General features: G+C 43.6%; 1 protein-coding gene across 1 annotated transcript; it reads left to right on the forward strand.

Annotated features, from left to right (window-relative positions):
• Nucleotides 1–3378: 3378 nt before the first annotated feature.
• On the forward strand, nucleotides 3379–3735 carry LOC119360889 (NADH-ubiquinone oxidoreductase chain 3-like). Its single transcript, XM_037626349.1, has one exon. The coding sequence runs from the start codon at nucleotides 3379–3381 to the stop codon at nucleotides 3733–3735; it is 357 nt and encodes a 118-aa protein (XP_037482246.1).
• Nucleotides 3736–18473: the final 14738 nt, after the last annotated feature.

Raw genomic sequence — 18473 nt, forward strand, 5'->3', positions numbered from 1 at the left:
CAGTCTAGAATCTCTCTCATTGAGCTTCTCTTTTGCGCCTGCTTTCTTCTTGATTTATTGCAGCAGGTAGTCTCCCTTTTCCAAATTCGATTATAAGTGAAGTGAGTTATGTTTCAAGAAATTCCATCCATTTCATCGCCCAGAATAATACCCAGTCTTGCCACTGCTTGACTTGCTTTCACAGTTTTTAGCTTGAACGTGGCACTAAAGCCTCCATGTCAACTAAAGAAAATAGTTCAAGACAGTAGAGCACAGAGGGAATTACCAACATGGGTTCAGCATTTCGTTTAGTGAATGCGGAGATAAAAGCAGCTGCTATTGATGTGCAATTGGACCGCTCGCATCGCTCCTTGACACGAAGGCTATAAGAATCAAAGGAAATACTGGGCGTAAATGACTTTGGAGTTCAAACCTGGCAAAGTCCTTACTTACTTAGCTCCAGGCCAAAGCGATGAAAAGACCCTTTATTTAATATGGTCACGCCCATGAGAGAAAGTCTAGCCCTATCAACACCTTCTGATCCTAGTTGGCTTGAGTAAGGCAGGCTACTTCTAAGCAATCTAGAGAACATTGAACCTCATTGAAAAGAAATAACTTCCGGCCAACATAAAGATCCAGCAACCTTTTGCCTGACCTTGGCTCTGACACATTCCTCCTAGCCTAGATTTTCACTACATTCTTTTGGATCAATGCCTACTTCTTGAACTTGAAATACCTGTATCCCTTCTTCGATAAGTGGAATGTTTCGCTTGAGCGTCTACTTTGGCGAAACCCTTGTTATCTATGCTATGTATTTGTGGCCTAGCCCTCTATAAGGCACACATTTTTCATACGTGAGGCTATAGAAGGAAAGCAACAATCCTGGAGGAGGAAATAGTTAACTTGTTGGGCACCTGGGCTCCCTATTCGTAAATTCACTTACGTGACGAGCAATTAACAAGGCGCGCTGCGTTTGAATGACATGTTATTTGACTAATATTGCTGCTGTGTCACAAGTCTCAGTCTTCCAAAATAGGAGACGACTATGGACAGAGATACCAGGTAAACAGAGTGCCAGTGATTGCCTTGGTTGATAGTGGCAGCACGCACTGTTTTGTAGACCCCAAAGATTGTGAAGCGGGCTGGTTACAACTCAACTCCGTATAAACCTATGGAAATCACAATAGCAAATGGCGCTAAGATGTATTGTGAGCACAAATGTGATGGCATGCTATGGGTAATGCAAGGGAAGGAGTTTCAGTTTGACATGAAAGTCATGGAGGTAGGTTCGTATGAGGGGGAGATTGGATTTTGTTGCTATAAGAAGGAAGGTCCAATTATTTTATCAACCAGTGCACCATCCATAACATTGGTCAAGGAAGGCAAGAAAGTAGTTTGAAAGGGAATTCGGGATCAGACAAGGAGGTCAGTAGAAAGAGGAAGGGTGCAGTTACAACAAGGAGAGATTTGTATGCTCGTGCAAGCTTTTCCAGTGAATGCCACCAGCAAAGAAACCAGAATACCTAACAGTATGAATAAGTTACTTACCCGAGACTCTGACATTTTCAATGAGCCAAAAGAGTTACCACCAGACCCATGATCATGTAATACCTCTTCTGGAGGGAGCTGAGCCGATTAATCTCAGGCCGTATAGATACTCGCACGATCAAAAGGCAGCCATTGAAATGTTGGTCGATGAAATGCTAGCAGCTGCTGTGATTAGGCCAAGCTCAAGCCCTTTGCCCTTTTCAAGTCCTGTACCTGTAGGTAGGATGGGGGGAGTTGGCGATTTTGTATAGACTAGAGGAAACTAAATAGCCTTACCATTAATAAAAATATCCCATTCCTTTCGTGGATGAACTCTTGGAAGAGGGCAGTCCCAAATGAAAAAAAGCCATTTATCGATCCCAAGAAGCAAGTGAATTAGTTTTATTGCTTTTCTTCCTTTAGCTTCTGTTTATTGCAAGCACATATTTTATAGTATTATTTGAGATGCTGGAGTAAAAGGGAGTCAAAGGTAAGCCCTAGCTGAACTGCTCGAATCAACCTGAATTAAAAAATGATTTCTCGAATTTTAGTATAGAAAGCAGATCGAAAGTAGGAATATAGGCGGAAACGTCTCCAGATTGAGTCTCAACTATTGGTAAAGCGGTCATACTTCCTTCGCCTAAAAGAGAATTGCATTTCGCGGCTCTTTCTAAAAGGCGTGAATGCAAATAAAAAACATCCCCTGGATAAGCCTCACGGCCGGGACTTAATAGAAGGGACATTTGGCAATAAGCTTGTGCCTGTTTGGAGAGATCATCATAATTATTAAAGTATGCCGTTTGCGGTACATAAAATACTCAGCCAAGGCTGCTCCCGTATAAGGAGCGAGGTATTGTATTGTAGCAGGTGAATCCGCCATTTCAACTACTACAATAGTGTATTCCATGGCCCCCTCCTCATGGAAAGTAGTTACTACTTGAGCTACGGAGGATGCTCTTTGACCGATAGCTACATAAACACATATTACACCTTGCCCTTTTTGATTGAGAATTGTATCTATGGCTACTGCTGTTTTGCCAGTCTGTCTGTCCCCAATAATGAACTCTCGCTGACCGCGTCCTATAGGGATCATCGAATCGATAGCAATAAGCCCTGTTTGAAGAGGTTCGTATACGGAACGCCTGAAAATTCTACTTGGAGCAGGAGATTCAATTAAGCGAGATTCGGAAGCTACAATTTTGCCTCTCCCATCAATAGGTTTAGCTAGAGCATTTATAACACAACCCAAGTTATATACGCTCATGGGTATTTGAGCAATTCTTCCTGTTGCTTTTACAAAACTTCCCTATTGATGCTAAACCATAGCTCTAACTGAGTAAAATTCCACAATTTCTAAGAACGATATGCTTTTTTGCATTTTCCACTGTGAAAGCTTCTCTCAATCCCTCCCTAGTCCTTTCTTTCCTGGGCACAGGCTTACCTGGTTGACCGCCCATAGTCATTCTTTGTTCGTTCTGTTGTGGAATCGAACCACAGAGCTAGCGCAATTGGGATTTAGAGTCCCATGCATGAAACTAAAGAGGATTTTCAGTCCTCTGCTCTTCCAGCCAGAACCTAGAAGGACACTTCACACCCGATTTGACACAGCTAGACTGGAAACACTGCTTGTCAAGAGCACAGACCCCAGTATAGAATACTTTTTTGAGTATGTTGGTAAGGTACGGTCATCCGCTTCCATTTTCTTGCTGGACTGTAAATCCTTTTTTTCTTGTTTCAGTGGGAAGAGCAAGGGGCATTGCCCTGGAAATCCTTCAGTGGTTCGAATCCACATCTGAGCGCCTTTTTTCGGTATGCCGCTCCACGAGCAAGGAGCGTCGCGAGGAGAGCGAGAGAACGAAGTGGGCTTTGGTGATGTCGGAATTTGCACCTATTTGTATCTATTTAGTGACCAGTCCGCTAGTTTCTTTGATTCCACTCGGTGTTCCTTTTCCATTTGCTTCCAATAGTTCGACCTATCCAGAAACATTGTCGGCCTACGAATGTGGTTCCGATCCCTCCGTTGATGCCAGAAGTCGTTTTGATATACGATTTTATCTGGTTCCTATTTTATTTATTATCCCTGATCCGGAAGTCACCTTTTCATTTCCTTGGGCAATACCTCCGAACAAGATTGATCTGTTTGGATCTTGGTCCATGATGGCCTTTTTATTGATTTTGACGATTGGATCTCTCTATGAATGGAAAAGGGGTGCTTCAGATCGGGCGTAACCACTTTTGAAAGGGCAAAGGGGGGAAGGACATAGGAAAGAGGGATGCCTACAAAAAATCAATTGATTCATCATGGTAGAGAAGAAAAACGGTGCACGGACCGTACTCGAGCTTCGGATCAATGTCAGTGTTCATCCTATTTATGATAAAGCGTGTACTGATGTAGTCGGCGAGCATCCCATGCTAGAGTAGAAGAGGTTCTTTCTAAATCGTCGTATCGGGACTCATTGAACTTCTTGCACATAAGATTCAAATTAGAGTGTTGAATTCAGATACCGTTTTTGGGATCGATCTTCCGCTACTTCCGAACGGATAGATGCCTACATAACCCTGGTTCAATCTTTTCGAGGGTGTCGGAATCAGACCTAATGTAGTTCTCGGTCCTTTTTCTAAAGGTGCTTTTGTAGCTTCTTCACTCCGGCACCTTATTCTGTCTGAAACATTTCTTAACCCAATGCTAACGATTGATTGGATCATCTGATCCCTTTCTTAAAGAAAAGAATTATTACTACTTTCACATGGAGTGAAAGGGACGCTATTCAGAAAGCAGGAAAAAAATGCCTTTCTATGTCTGCGCCCTGCTAGAAGCTGAAGCCACCACACCAGGTAGAACAGAGACACACGACAAAAGACGAGCAGCAGCCCCTGACTGCGCCCGTGACTGCAGCCTCTGTTCCCTTTCGTACTCGATCTTCTAGCGTTCTCCCTGGATCTAGGGATGACGGTATCGATTGAACCAGGGGTGGATTCAAAATGGCAGGGTCTTGCACTGCAGGAGCAAGGGGTGTGTCTGCTGCTACTTTGATCTGTTAAGAATGCAATTCGACTGCGTCAGCTTCTTTTATTGAACCAGTACGGTGCCATTGTTCTTTTTGAGGAAACAGATTCCATTGTTCTAAATCACACGTACCTCCTCCAGCTGCATGATGGACTGGGATGCATTGGCAGCATCGAGAGGGAGGATGTTGAATGGCGCATTGTTTCTAGTATAATAAGCAGGTTTAAGCCTTGGAAGACATGAGTCACTAAAGTGATGTTAACTAGATCACGAAAGATGTGCCAAAGAGGTTTTCCAGCACATGGAATAGCACTCGCAGGGGCATCCTGTCAGTCGCCAGGCCATACACATTTGAAAGAATTCCCACACACAATGGGAGCCGTTTCAACCATTTCTGCTCTATGTTGCAAACTAGGGGGCATAAGCTACCATACCCCTGGCTAAGAATCTATATCATACCGAGCAATCATTCCGTCTTCTTGAGAAGAAAGAGCGCATGAATCCTCGCTTTGAGCTCACCTACGAGTGCACCTAACAAGGTTTTCCAGACCTAACAAACGTTCATTGCAAAGAAATGTTGACCTCTGATTTAGAGAGGATCAACTACAGTTTGAGAAAAGAAAAGTGCACACCGGCATTATGCCTCGTAAAGCTACCCCATTTCATAGCTTTATTCACTGTCTACTCGAATAGCTTCATTTCAATGTTAGGATGACCCGCCAGGTCGTCTAAAATAGCTTCCACCTATCTAGTTTCCATGTGGCACGCCAACCACAATCACTTCATCCCTTGGCTTCTTTATCATAGCTGCCTACCTCTTCAGATCAAGGATCAAAGACTACAGGAGCTCAAAGTTATTGTAGCACACTTCCATCTAGGAGATGCATGTTAAGCTATCCCTTGGATTATAGCCTAGGAGATCGATTGGCAGGCCTTGTTCTATGAAAAGAGTATCCTTATGGTTTAGGAACCCCAACATCTATTGAAAAGTATGATGCACCCCTCGGTTTACCAACATTTCCATTCAATCTCATTTAGATTCTATTAACTAACAATACAAGATCCAATTCCATAAGATGATCTGACCTTACCTGAAAACTAGATTCATGAAGAAGCCCAAAAAGTGACGGGCTTAGTGCAACCCAGCTTTCTCCCTAGGGAAAGAAGATATGATACTTTTCGAAGAATGCAATCCCCGCATTCCGGCCCTGCTCTGCAAATCAACATCTGAAGATCTACGGGTCACCATAGTCTTCTTATCCACTAATAAGATTCCACGCTCGAGATGATGTGATCTGAACGAAAAGATAGATACATCCGAGCTGCCCAAGGATATGGTCTGGGTACCGATCTACTAGGATAAGGGGGAGATCCTAGTACTCAAAAGGCTGGGTAAATTTCGAAATTAAGCGGAGGAAATCCACCAATAAGAGAGTAATAGAAAATACTGTTATCATGAAGAAATTCTTTCAGTCCATTAAGAAGATACTTAATTCGTTATACAATAGAGACGGGGAAAAAGATGATGATAAAAAACTCCACAATAATAAGAAATCCAAGAAAAAAGATATAACGAATGAGGAAGGAGCTAAAGAACCTATCAACAATGATGCATCTAGTGGCAGTAATGATGCATCTACTTCTACTTCCCCTAACCCTAATGATGGTTCTAGTTCCACTAATGATGGAACAAATCCAAATGTGAAAACTAGTGCACCTAAGCACGACGATCATGGTATAATCCACCATTTTATATGGGGTGGTGGTAGTTCAAACGGTGGAGATAGTTCCAACAGTGGTTGGACTTCCTACTTGAATTCACCTATTGATAGATTTGTGAAAAATAGAAAAACATTTACCAATTTAGATCAAAGAGGTCTAAATGGTTTTATTGCCAAAATAATAGGGTTTATAGGTCCAACAACAATTGTGCTTCCATTCTTTTATAACAGTTGGATGCCGAGGATAGGTTTGTTTTCCATGTTTGTTAGAGAGCCACACGACTTTCAAATAGGAGTCAGCGTACGACCATATACCACGTTTCACAATTATGGAACTCTAGTTATGGAATATGTATATATAAGATATTTGTTCCACGCTTAGGTAGGCTCTTTTTCAGAAAGTAAGGTCTGCCGGTTTGCAACTCCGAAGCTGAAAAGGAAAAGTAACGTTAGCCGGTTTCCAGTTCCAGTTCGTTAATGATAATATTCATTCTTACTCCTTGGTTACCCCTGATGAAACGAGCCTATTCATTTGACCATTCACTAGTTTGTAAACTGTGCCTACTTCATGCACAGAACTCCGCTCTACTGGAGGCTTGGCATGCTTGAAAAGAAAAAAAGCGGAATCAATCTTTTCAAATTCCTTGCGAACAATACCGAAGACTTGCGGCGTGTAGTTGGTTGCGTGAGATTTCTCAAGATTGTAGAAAGGGGTTTTTAAAACAGGTTCCTTCCGTCTGAGAGGCTTTGCAATCCAACTCAGTTTCCTTTGTGTGCACGCACACACAAGCCAAGTTTCACTTTTAATACCCCTGCCTTCCTGACCACGGAGAGGCTGCAGGGCTTTGCACTTCGGCCCCATTGTGTGAATACCACATCAAGGTGACAGGTTCGAACCTATGGCCGTCTGTACCCAAAACAGATGCGCTGACCAGACTGCGCTACACCTCGTCCCCCCCTTAGAACATATGGATCTACCTGATTGATAAAGAAAAGAACCGCAGCAATGTCGCCCACCCCGCTTTGGGCACGGGGAGGCGAGAACCACCGCTTTTTAGGAAAGAAGCCTACAATTTGATTCTCATCTTGTTTCACTTGCATTTTATTTCGTTCAGTCTCGTTCTGAGAGTGGAATCGAACCACTCACTCCGCTTGGATTTCGAGTCCAAAGGGCTCAGCCACCGAAAGAGGATTTACAGTCCCATGCAGCCTGCCGGAACCTTTTTCTTGCTTGATTTTTATACGATTTTTTGAGCAACTAGCGTGAAAGCCGTTGCGCGTTAGCGCATCCATTTTCTTGCTTGATTTTTATACGATTTTCTGAAGTGATCTATCCAACTAAGTACAAAAGGACACTAGGGTGTGGCTACACGTGGTATAGGGCTGCTCGTCCCGCCTGGTGTGGAGAAATGACATCCAATCTTTTGGTACCTATCATATATTCTAGGTGGATAAACTTATTTTTGATCTACATCAATGGGAGATCTGATGTTTTAGAATGACCTTCCCCTGATCAGAGAAGGGGCTTGGTCTGGAATGGATTGAGACGGAAAGCGGTAATCAATCGCCACGTGGTGGAACGCTTGTTGGAGAAGGGTAAGCGCCTCCATGTCATAGGGGTGGGTAGACCAATAGAAGACTAGGGAACTTAGCCTAGCCACTCAGTTCTGCCCCGAGCCAAGTCTATTTAGTGTCAGCGAACACATACCACTATCTATATATATAGGTTTTTCTTTTTCGTAGAGGTTGTCGCTTAGGTCCTTGGACCCTTCCTTCATGAAGCTTGAGGAAGCACTCACTTTTCTATCCACGACATTCTTGGTTCTGCACTTAGTCTTGAACCTGTGTTGGTTTGGGACGTCAATCTCATTCGTCAGCGGTGTGTGCCGTGTACTATGATTGCTTTCTTCTTGCTGTCAAATCCCAGTCTATCTTTCACTGAGCTTCCTTCGCTTGGAATTCAAAGTCCAAAAAAAAGAAAGAAAGTGTACTGTGAGGTATGAATGATCAAATGTCTATGGGTGTCATTGAATATCATGGGGTACGAACTTCTAAGGTAATGGCGTAGGGTATTGGATAGGCTGGTCCACTGGTCGAAGTCATTGCAGGGTGTGCTACGGATAGCTATTGTTCCTGGGCATTTCCTTTCTCTCATCATCACGCCAACATACACAAGGCTTGCCTTCACAGGGCCCCACCTTGACTTGCCATCATGGCTACACTCTTTTCATCAAAGCAACTCTTCTTAAGAAGACCCCTTGGTCCCCACAACAAAGTTCCTCCATAGAGAACCCAACTGGCACCATCGCAAAGGTTTCTTCGTAACTCGATTAGTCTCACTCAAGAGAACTCATCTATACGGAAGGTCTTTTAAGTGCCAATTGTACCCGCACAGAAGTTCTGCGCCCTCAACTACACCAGGATGCCCCCTGCAGTAGCATCACAACTTTTCTCACCATGGACAGCTCGCCAGTCTTCTTGCATCAGCCACACCTAATTACAAATGACCTTGGCCTCTCCATGCTCGTCATTTACATTTAAACTGCAAACCCCCTTGTTGAGGTCTTACTCCAAAGGTACGGCCTCTAGCACATGACCATTCCTCACTCAAGTCATCGACACCCTCGTCGATGTACGTGTTGAAAGAAGAAATTCCACTATCTCTCAAACGAAATGAGGTTTTTGAACTCCTATATAACAGAGTTTCATTGATGCCAAAGGGGGTTTTCCTCAAACGATTGGAACCAGAATAAAATAAAAAAAAGAATGAAAGAGTCAATCTATCTTAGTCAAGGCGCTCGCTCTGCCACAAAGGAAGGCATTGGCAAAATCTAAATACAAAAGAGATGTTTCCAATTAAACCATAGATGTCCACTTCATACTTATAGTATTCTATTTAGGCTTGCTTGGGTTCATTCAAGGCATCTTCATATCTATTAAAGAAATCAATCAACTCCTAATTAGGTCCCCCAAGGCGAGCGAAGTGACGTTTTTATTTCTCTTCCTCCGGTCAGAAAAAATATATTTCTAGGACCGGATGCATAACAAGAAAAGACAGAATAATAGTGGTGCATGCGCGCAAACAATCTTAGAACAGAGCTCTTGTAAAGGTGGGCGTTCCTACGCTCAAAGCCCATATCTCAGATGCATGCCCATTGGAATAGCCCATCACCAGGATGAAATTATCCATTTAGCAGTTCCCCTTTCCTCTCTTCTTATATAAACTTCACATCCTAAACACCAAAAGGAAGGGAGAAGCAAACTCGACCTGGTGGTTTTTTATCATTTCATTGACCTTCGAACCGCTCTTGCCCTCCCCTTTCACTTTCTTTCCTAAATGTGTGACTGATACCAATCCCTATGTTGTACACTCTTCCACTAACTAGAGAGAACCATGCCTGAAGTAGAAAGAACCAATTACAAGTGTTCATAGTGGTCTAAGAAAATCAACCCTGACCGTGAAGGTTCCTAGTGTTGATACCAGTTGTTGGAGATAATGGAAGGAAGCAACAAAACAAAGAGAGGATCCAGTGTAATCTTAACTACATCTCAGCTCTTATACAAAAGCTTATGTTACAATACATGGTACCAGTCCAATTTATAGAAAATATCAAACTGACACAAAGTCAATATCGACTCAAGTAACAACTATTTCTATTTTGTTCACAGCTCATTCCTAGCTAAGACATAACAACGGGTAGGCAAACAACTTGATTCAGGTCAATACAATACTCTTCTTCGAACTTGAGGGAATATCTGGACAATCCAAATGCATTATCCTTTTTGGTTAATATATAAGGCTATAACTAAAATAAGTCGAGTACCGAGAAGTCATCCACACCGTAAAAGTACTATAACTATCATTCCCCGCCCTTATGACTGCCCAGATATCATACTTTATAATTAAGACATATTATAAATTATAAACAATGCCTAAACTACTTCTGCCTAGAAAGATGTCCAGAATACTTTTCCAATGTCAATCACTTACTAATTGTCAGTTTCTACTAAATTATATTAAATGTCAATCACTTGATATAATAAACTATCTACATTCCGGCTACTTCTGGTTCTAAAATGTAATTTTTTCAAAATATCTTTGTTTTTGAGCGGGGAATCTTCCTACAAACTAAAATGTATTAAATATATATATACCTACCTCTGCCTAGAAAAATTGGAGTTGCAGGCACCCTCGTGGGAGGCATTGGATGTTGTCAACCAGCCTTAAAATGCTCATAAACAGCTCTCCCCCCTTTGACTTAGTTTTCGCTCTCCTCTGTTTCTACTAGAAAAAGCTTGATCCTACTTTGCGAGTCCAACAGGTCTAGTATTCTTTTCTTTTTCGTCTGAGGGAACGTGGTAGCCCTGATCTAGCTAAGACTTGAGATTCCATTCTATTTCATTCTTATCTCATTATGAGGAAATAGGTGAGGCGAGGCTAAGACAAGATATGGGACTTCCCGCGCTAAGTTGTTCCAATCTCTGTACTTAAGTAACCGAACTCGAAAGTGCTGCTATGAGCTAGATTTGTGCGTACAAGGGTAAAGAAGCGAGCAAGGCTACCTTTCCGCTGGAAATCCTATACCTGAGTGCTATTTGATCAGAGTGAGTTGTAATTGAGCTTGATTTACTTGCTCTTCTATTTGCATTTTTTGTTAAGTATGTGGGTGACTCATCGTCGTGAGATCGGTTGGTCGAAAATGCTTTTCAAGTAGTCTCAGTCGGCGAACTCGACTCCACAGAAGAAGTCAGTAGTGAATCAAAGAACTCATGCATGTAATCAGTGACTAGGGATCGATCAATCGGATGCAACCGAGCCATACAAAAAGAATTGGAAAAGGGATGATGCAAGAGCAGCGGAAGGTGACTTAGCAACATCAGTCATTTCCTATAGAAAGGAAGGAAAGGATCTCTCTTCTGTCTTGACGAAAGATCTCATTTTTGCTACCGCTCTCCCTCTTATGCGTCTCTGTCAGCCGTGGTTTAGTAGCTTTCAACGCGAGTTCAGTCATTCTCTTAGATACTGAAAAGTACGAACTGACTTAAAGCACGAACATGAAGGAAAGGCTGAATTCGAAACATCTTGAATCAGATTCTCTCTTCTTAGAGAGCTTGAGAGTGAAATGAGTGGGCCGGCCAAAGAAGACCACTATGGAAGTGAAAGGGGAGGGCAAGAGCGGTTCGAAGACCATAGCCCGATGTGGGTACATTGGTGTCATCCTCGTATGAAATTCACGCACAAAGGGCGCCGCATCACTCTCAATGGCATTCAAGATAATCCTTCCTGCCGTCCAATCTCTGTCCGTAAGCCGCAAGGATTACTGAAACAGGGTGCTGTTAGCCAGTTTGTGCAAGTGCGTCAGATTCACCAGGAGCATGATCTGCAAGCAATTACTCTGGATGCTGATCCTGCAGAGCAGACACCTCCAGCTGTTCAAGAACTGCTATAGGAGTTTGATGCTTTGTTCCGGGAGCCAAAGGAATTACCCCCTCGTCGTGCCTATGACCACCAAATTCCGTTGGTGCCAGGTGCAGTGCCAGTCAATGTCCGGCCATATAGATATGCACCCCACCAGAAAACAGAGATTGAGAAGCAAATCTGTGAGATGATGAACAATGGCATTATTCGTCGCAGCACGAGCCCCTTCGCTTCTCTAGTGCTCTTGGTTCGTAAGAAGGATGGATCCTGGCGCTTTTGAAATATCCTATGCCAGTCGCGGGTTGTCCCAAGCTCAACGTAGGTTCGCAAGAGAAAAAGAGGGGGGTACCTTGTCTGTCGGTCGAAGAAGGCAACAAACAAGTGGAAGCAACCAATGCTTTGGTCATTCTACTCCTTGATGCCAGTCTGTGCTTGCTGTCATGCTCGCAAAAGCGGGGGTTTCGGCCGGCTTTACCTACTATTGGATTTGAACCAATGACTCTCGCTGTATGAAAGCGATACTCTAACTGCTGAGTCAAGTAGGTCAAGCTGAGTCAAGTCAGAGAAAATCGAAAAAAAGAGAAAGCCAACCAAAGCGCAACCAGAGTTCTCCGCAGGGTGGAGCGCTAAGAAAGAGAAAGCGTTATCGCTATATGAAATGAAGCAGTGGCTAGCACACTAAGATAAACCACTTGGTTTAAAAAACAGCTTAGTGGCGTGTGATTTCAACACTATTCCAGAGGTGGAATAAGACCAGCATTATGAACTACTCATCACTGAATGTTACGTACTGCCATTCCAACTAGCCAACTAGCTATTAACTATTAAGGGGAATTCCTCCCAAAGGTCGGAAACTCTATTGATTTATGGGACTGAACTTATTGATACAGTCGGATTTAGGAAAAAGTGCATGCATGTTTCACATACCCACTCGCTGAAAAGAGGTCAGGTCAGCAAAAACACAGGACCCAGAAATTGCATATAGCAGCGATCGAGACCACCCGCTGGGAATCTTGGCAACCCACATTTGAGGAAACCGCTACTTCAAGATAGGTTGGTCTTGATTGAAGGCATGTTTCAGAAGTTAGCCATCACCCACAAAGCTGTTCGCACTCCAGAACAATCAAGAACCAACAATGCATAGGAAGAGGCGATCTTCCTATCCTAGCACGATACTGGGATCTGATAAGCGTAATTTGGAGCGGCTGCAAAGGGTGCAATACTACTTGGCCTAGAGGGGACTAGGATAAACTGTTCCAAGTACCAAAAGCCCTAAGGCTGCAAATGATTACCTGTAACGACCGATATAGATTCGGCTCGAGGTGCTACTGAACCCTGAATCCAAAGATTGATCACCTAACCAATTTAAGGTCACAAGATAAGAAAGTACGGTGCTCCTCTAACCCTGTATTTGAGTGACTGTTATTCAACATTGGTGATCAGTTAATGGCAAACGAAAATCTATTTAGGTAGACAATAGTCTGGCTCGAGTGGCTAGGTATGTCCTAGTCACGCCCTACCTAGGGTTGAGGAACACGTGTTTGTCCAATGTCGACAAAACTAAGAGGATGTTACGATCCCGCTATAAAAAGAATTTGAATGCCCCGTCCAGATGCGGTCCCGTCGAGCTATAAGTGAGGGATCTTATTTAAAGGAGGGACGACGAAAAGTCACGTCTCAGAACAGAAGGGGTAGAAAAATGTGGGGAACCGAGAACCACCTGCTCTCTAAGAAACCCATGGAAAGTCAAGAAGTGAACGGATGCAAAACTGCTTTACTAAAGAAAGTGGGTTCACTAAGAGGGGAGAGAAAAAGGCGGGCGACAAGAAGGCGGTCGCAGGTCCCCTCCTAGTTGTACCCTTGTGCATCCCCTTCGTAAACGATTTCCACTAGATCTGGAGATTCCTAGGGGCCCCCCGAATCATCATCTTCGGACCACGAATCATCATCCCACCTTTTACGCTTCCGCGAAGAAGACGGGCCTGCCTCGTTCGCCCCATCATTTGCTTTTGTGCTTTCAGGGGATCCCGTGGAATGAGCCTCCTACTCTTCCAAAGGCACATCAGGGTCAGGAGAATCCGGTTCACCGAGCTCAGCGCGGCGAAACTGCTTCGCCAGATTGGTGGCTATTGCTTTCGCTCTTACCCATGAAGGGATAAGAGCTCAGAGCCCTGGCTTTCCGGACTAGAGCTGATTCGTGGGTCATGTTCTCCTACGTTCTGAGGAACGATCTACCTCCGTTCCTTCCCTTCAACAACATCCCTCTCCATTCCAGATAAGGGAATTGAAGGACTTAAATGAGAGAATAAGGCAAGCCCAAGCATTTTCAATTCCTAATTTAAGTATATATATACCTTTCCGGGCAGCAGAGCAGAGGGAGAGGAGCCCTCGTCCATACGATGGCCGGGAATAGAGGGGGAAGCTAATTACACCGTTTGGTTTCCTAACATAGGACTGAGCATGTCTCAAGGGACTGAGACATGCACTAACAAGGCTCATGCGTAAAGGGATGCCACCTCTAAGGGTGCAGACTTTACAACAGGAAAGGAAACAAGCAAGGGATGAGCGCACGGGAGCGGTGTTGCTTGTTGCTTTATTATCACATTAGAGAAGCGGAACCTCCAAGCTCAGACATCTCAAACTCAGAAACTACCCTTCTATCCCACCCTGCTCCTCCGGCATCGGAAGCAGAACTACCTGACCGAAGGAGATAGATAGGAAGGGAATACGGTCATACAAAGGCCGAATAAAGCTCTCTTGAAGCTGCATCTGTTGTTCGAATTGAAAAAAGATACCTTTCCCCAGAGAGATAGGATTCAAAAACAAACCATTCATGAAACTCATGCAGGAGCATGCGGTGGTCACATTAATGGACATGCGCTAGCTAAGAGAACTTCTTAAGTTAGGGTACTATTCTATTGGCTGGCTTACTATGGGGAAGGGGAGAAGGCAAGCCGCGTATGGATTGATCCCTAATTCAGTTCTTTTTTCGTGGTTTTCTTTCCATCTCACAACTTCCATTTCTTGAGCCGACCTTGCGTCTTAGACATTTCACTGATGCGGGGCGGGGAATCGAGTCTATTCAGGAGTGCATTTCCCTAGCGGACAAGGTGATTGATGCAAGATCTTGTCAAATTGATTGATTTAGCTAGCGACAAAAAAGAGCACTAAATGCAACTCAAAAACGCGTATAGTAAGTAGTCTTCGTCGATGGGACTGTCGAATGACAAACCCTAGGAATTTGCCTGACGAGACCATGAAGGCGCACTTCAACGGGTTTAACTTGAGTGCATGTTGCCTTAGGTGGTCGAATACGATTCTGAGATGTCGAAGATGTTCTTCATAGGATACCGCCTTTATCCCGGGCTTTGCCTTTGCCAAAACTGTTCCGTTCACATCCTTTGCGTAGAACTTATCTTCTTGGAAAACGGAGGATATTACCTTTCATTTTGTTAGAGGAGGTAGGAAGCCGAGCATTGGGAACTAGCCGTTATAGGGTTTCGGAAAAAAGGGTTGATAACTCCCTTTGCTTTGTCAATTAAGAAAAATAGAATGTGCTTACCTTCGTGTCTTGCACCACTCTCATATCCATCAATCAATTTCATAGATAGTTACTATGGTTGTTTCTTCCTTGATTCACTAAAGCAAATGGAGCCTTTCCCTCCTCGAGTCAGCAAGCCAACTCGAGCGTTTTACCCTCGTGTCACTAGCGCAACACGAGCCATTCGCGTCAAAAAGAGAAGCGAGCCGCGCTAGCACGCTACTCTTCCTTTAATAGCGAGACTCTATCCAGATCTACTGATCTAAGAACTCCGCGAGCGAATTGAGCAAGCCATGAGGCGCCTATCGGCAAGGCTTGGAAAAGCCTTAAGTTTAGGCTCCCTTCCTTCACTGAACTGATTCACCCGGGTCCAAACCTGCTGAGCTAGCTAATTTTTACTTTACGAGATCTTGGCTCTTCGGAATGATTGGAGAGAGCCCCGCCTCCTCTTGGTTGGTGCCGGGCCTGAGAGTGATGGGACTAGTTCCTTAAAGAGCCTTTTGTTCGGGCCTCCTGATAAGTCAAACAGCGGGGATGATCAAAATGGTTTCTACACAAAGTACTTCTATTATTTAAAGAAAAAACAAAAACTATTTCTGAGTTTATGCCCCACCAATAGAGCAAAAGAACGCTCAAATGAGGAACTAGAATATGAAAGTGCAAAATATCCTACAGACTATCGAAAGCATTGTCATTTTGCGATTTGAGTTCCGGAGATACAGGTGGTAAGTTATGGGTAATGCGGGGGAACTTTAAGACGAGATAGAATACCTAATATGGGAGTGGTTTAAGTGAGAGAATAGCTCCCTTACCAAACCAACTGAGCTATTTGCCATGTTTTTGACAAATGACCTATCTTTGTTGTGATGTGCCCGGCTAGCCCGGATCATTCTTAGAGCAGTCGAGGTTACCGGAATTACGGCCTTCCGTACAAGAACTGGCACTATTGTAACTCACTATGGGCCTCCTGCCTTCTCAAAATAAACTGGCTTTTGAAGAAATTACTCTATTTTACGCATTTAGTTGAAGCGGATTCAAAGAGCTCTATCGAGCAAGGAAGGAGTATACTATACTGTAGCTGGATAAGTTAGATACCAAAACTTTGATAAATATTGAGGTAACCCATTTGAGGAAGAACCGGACGGACCCTTGTGGAGATGGCATAAAGAATCCTTTGACGAACTTTCTGGTTAACATAGAATCTATGAGTTTTTTCTTCTAATTACTACTACTAACATTATTCAATCTGGTAAAAAACAATTTATTAAGATCATCCCGCAAGCACATGTACACATCTTGGATTTGACCGTCTTAATATGGAAGAAGATTCATTCTCCTACCCATTTCTAAGTTAAGCAAGAGATAACTCATAATTTCACATGCACTCGCACTCGCATCTTGGGTCACTGGAACCTGATGATAATTACTCACTCCTTCATCCTGAGAAAGGATCTTGGCTATGAAAAAAAATGGATCACTAGCTTGCGCAGCAAATTCAATTAAACTTTTGTCCGAAGTAAACATTTTAGTCTGGTGTTTGTTATACCATTTAAGGGCATCATCTAAGTTCCAGAACTTTGGATACTTAAAGGCTGCATCACATGCTAAGTGTTGACTGAGATTCTTTTTTTTTCCGACAGGTGGTTTTGTGCTTGAGGTTGAGGATGATCGGCAGAAAAGAGTGACTCAATCCCAAAGGTCAATCCAGCCAGCCGATTTTCAACATAAAAGGAGTTCACCGTGGAAAGATAAAGTCTAATGACAGACACTGGTAATTCTCTCACTGGGCCAGCCACTAGAATCAGTCAATGAAAAAGCAAGCAAGGAGATGTCCTCACTGGACATTTATCCTATTTGTGAAATCCTTTCTATGTGTCTGAGACCCGGAAACCTGTCAAGTAAGTAGGGATTTCTTTCTCCCCATCCATGGTTTCTTTTACTTTTTGATAGGCGTCTGGCACATGCATACAACCATTCCTTCTTCTCCTCTGAATGTCAGGTCGATCGGAAAGAAAGTGCGGTGTAGCTGGCATCAACATCTCTTGTTAGGTTCGCACGCACAAGGGTGGTGGGTAGGTCTCTTTACGTGTCCCGCGAGGCAAGGAATTCTTCGACCAATGATATCATGGTATCAGAGTCGCCGATCGAGATTTCTCATGGCTACCCATTATTTTCGCTTGAAAGATTTCTCATGTAGGCGGAGCCGTCCCTTTTGAAAAGTGGATCTTTAGTCCATTCATTCTAAGTACTTTATTATTTATTCTGTAGAATAAGAAGGTTTCGCAGGCATGTGCTTCATGGTGACAAGTCGTAAAGCATGGATAGGTGGAAATGCGCTATAAAGATTCGGCATCGCTCGATCAAACAAAGGGAAAAATCATCAAGAATATGATCTTGCTCTGAATCATCTACCAAGGGTTCGCTGTCAATGCAATTTCAGTTGGCCAACTCTGGTGCCTCTAAGTCAGAAGTATCTCTATTTGCAAGCTCTCATTGACATAATCCGGTGTAGGTGTAGGGAGCTGACTCTCATGTGGATCAAGAAATATCTCTGTAGTGCTCAGGACAGACCGTGAGCATCTTATCTGCTTGGATCAGGTAACAGCTTCATTTCTTTTTAGAAGCTCAAACAAAGTGTTTTCCAATATAGAAGCGGAGTAGTTCTTGTGCAATCTAGGCATAGGGCTACTAGAATCCATCACTAAAAGAGGAGTTTTCCGAGCTCTATCGACACAACAGGACTCTAGATATTGGCAACAAAAGGGCACTTACCGCTAAACTAGATTACTCTTCTTCTTCCTATGATAAAGCGGGGGCTGAAAGGTAGAACGACCTTCCGCCATGTATGCCTGCTTTGTTGGCACATGGAAAGGTAGAACGACCTTCCGCCATGTCAACCGCTCACTAGGCTTCTTGCTGCGGTGAAGTTGCTTCATCACCCGGCTCAACATCAGCCTCATCCCCCCCCCCCATTTTAAGCTTTGGTTATAGTATCCTTTAGTTCCACTTCTTCATCGATCTCTCCTGCAATCTTATTTCCCCACTCCTCATCCAAGTGAGGAGCTACCCGAGATAACCGAAACCCACCACACAAACCCTAACTAGCAAAACCGATCTACGAACACCAAGGGCGGGTAGAGGCGTCAGATGGCAATTGAAGTAGGGGTCTGCCTCTTTCAAAGGAAAGCAAGAGTCTCATAGGGAAGGAGATCCTACACAGACCAATCCCAATCAGGAAGAGAGTCTTGTTGTCAATGAAAGCAATTTTTCTATGTCACA

Source organism: Triticum dicoccoides, chromosome 2B (assembly GCF_002162155.2).
Source record: "Triticum dicoccoides isolate Atlit2015 ecotype Zavitan chromosome 2B, WEW_v2.0, whole genome shotgun sequence".
Classification (NCBI taxonomy): domain Eukaryota; kingdom Viridiplantae; phylum Streptophyta; class Magnoliopsida; order Poales; family Poaceae; genus Triticum; species Triticum dicoccoides.

Bases quoted from the DNA above. Each gene is read 5' to 3' on its own strand.
- LOC119360889 (XM_037626349.1), top strand. From the start codon at position 3,379: ATGTCGGAATTTGCACCTATTTGTATCTATTTAGTGACCAGTCCGCTA.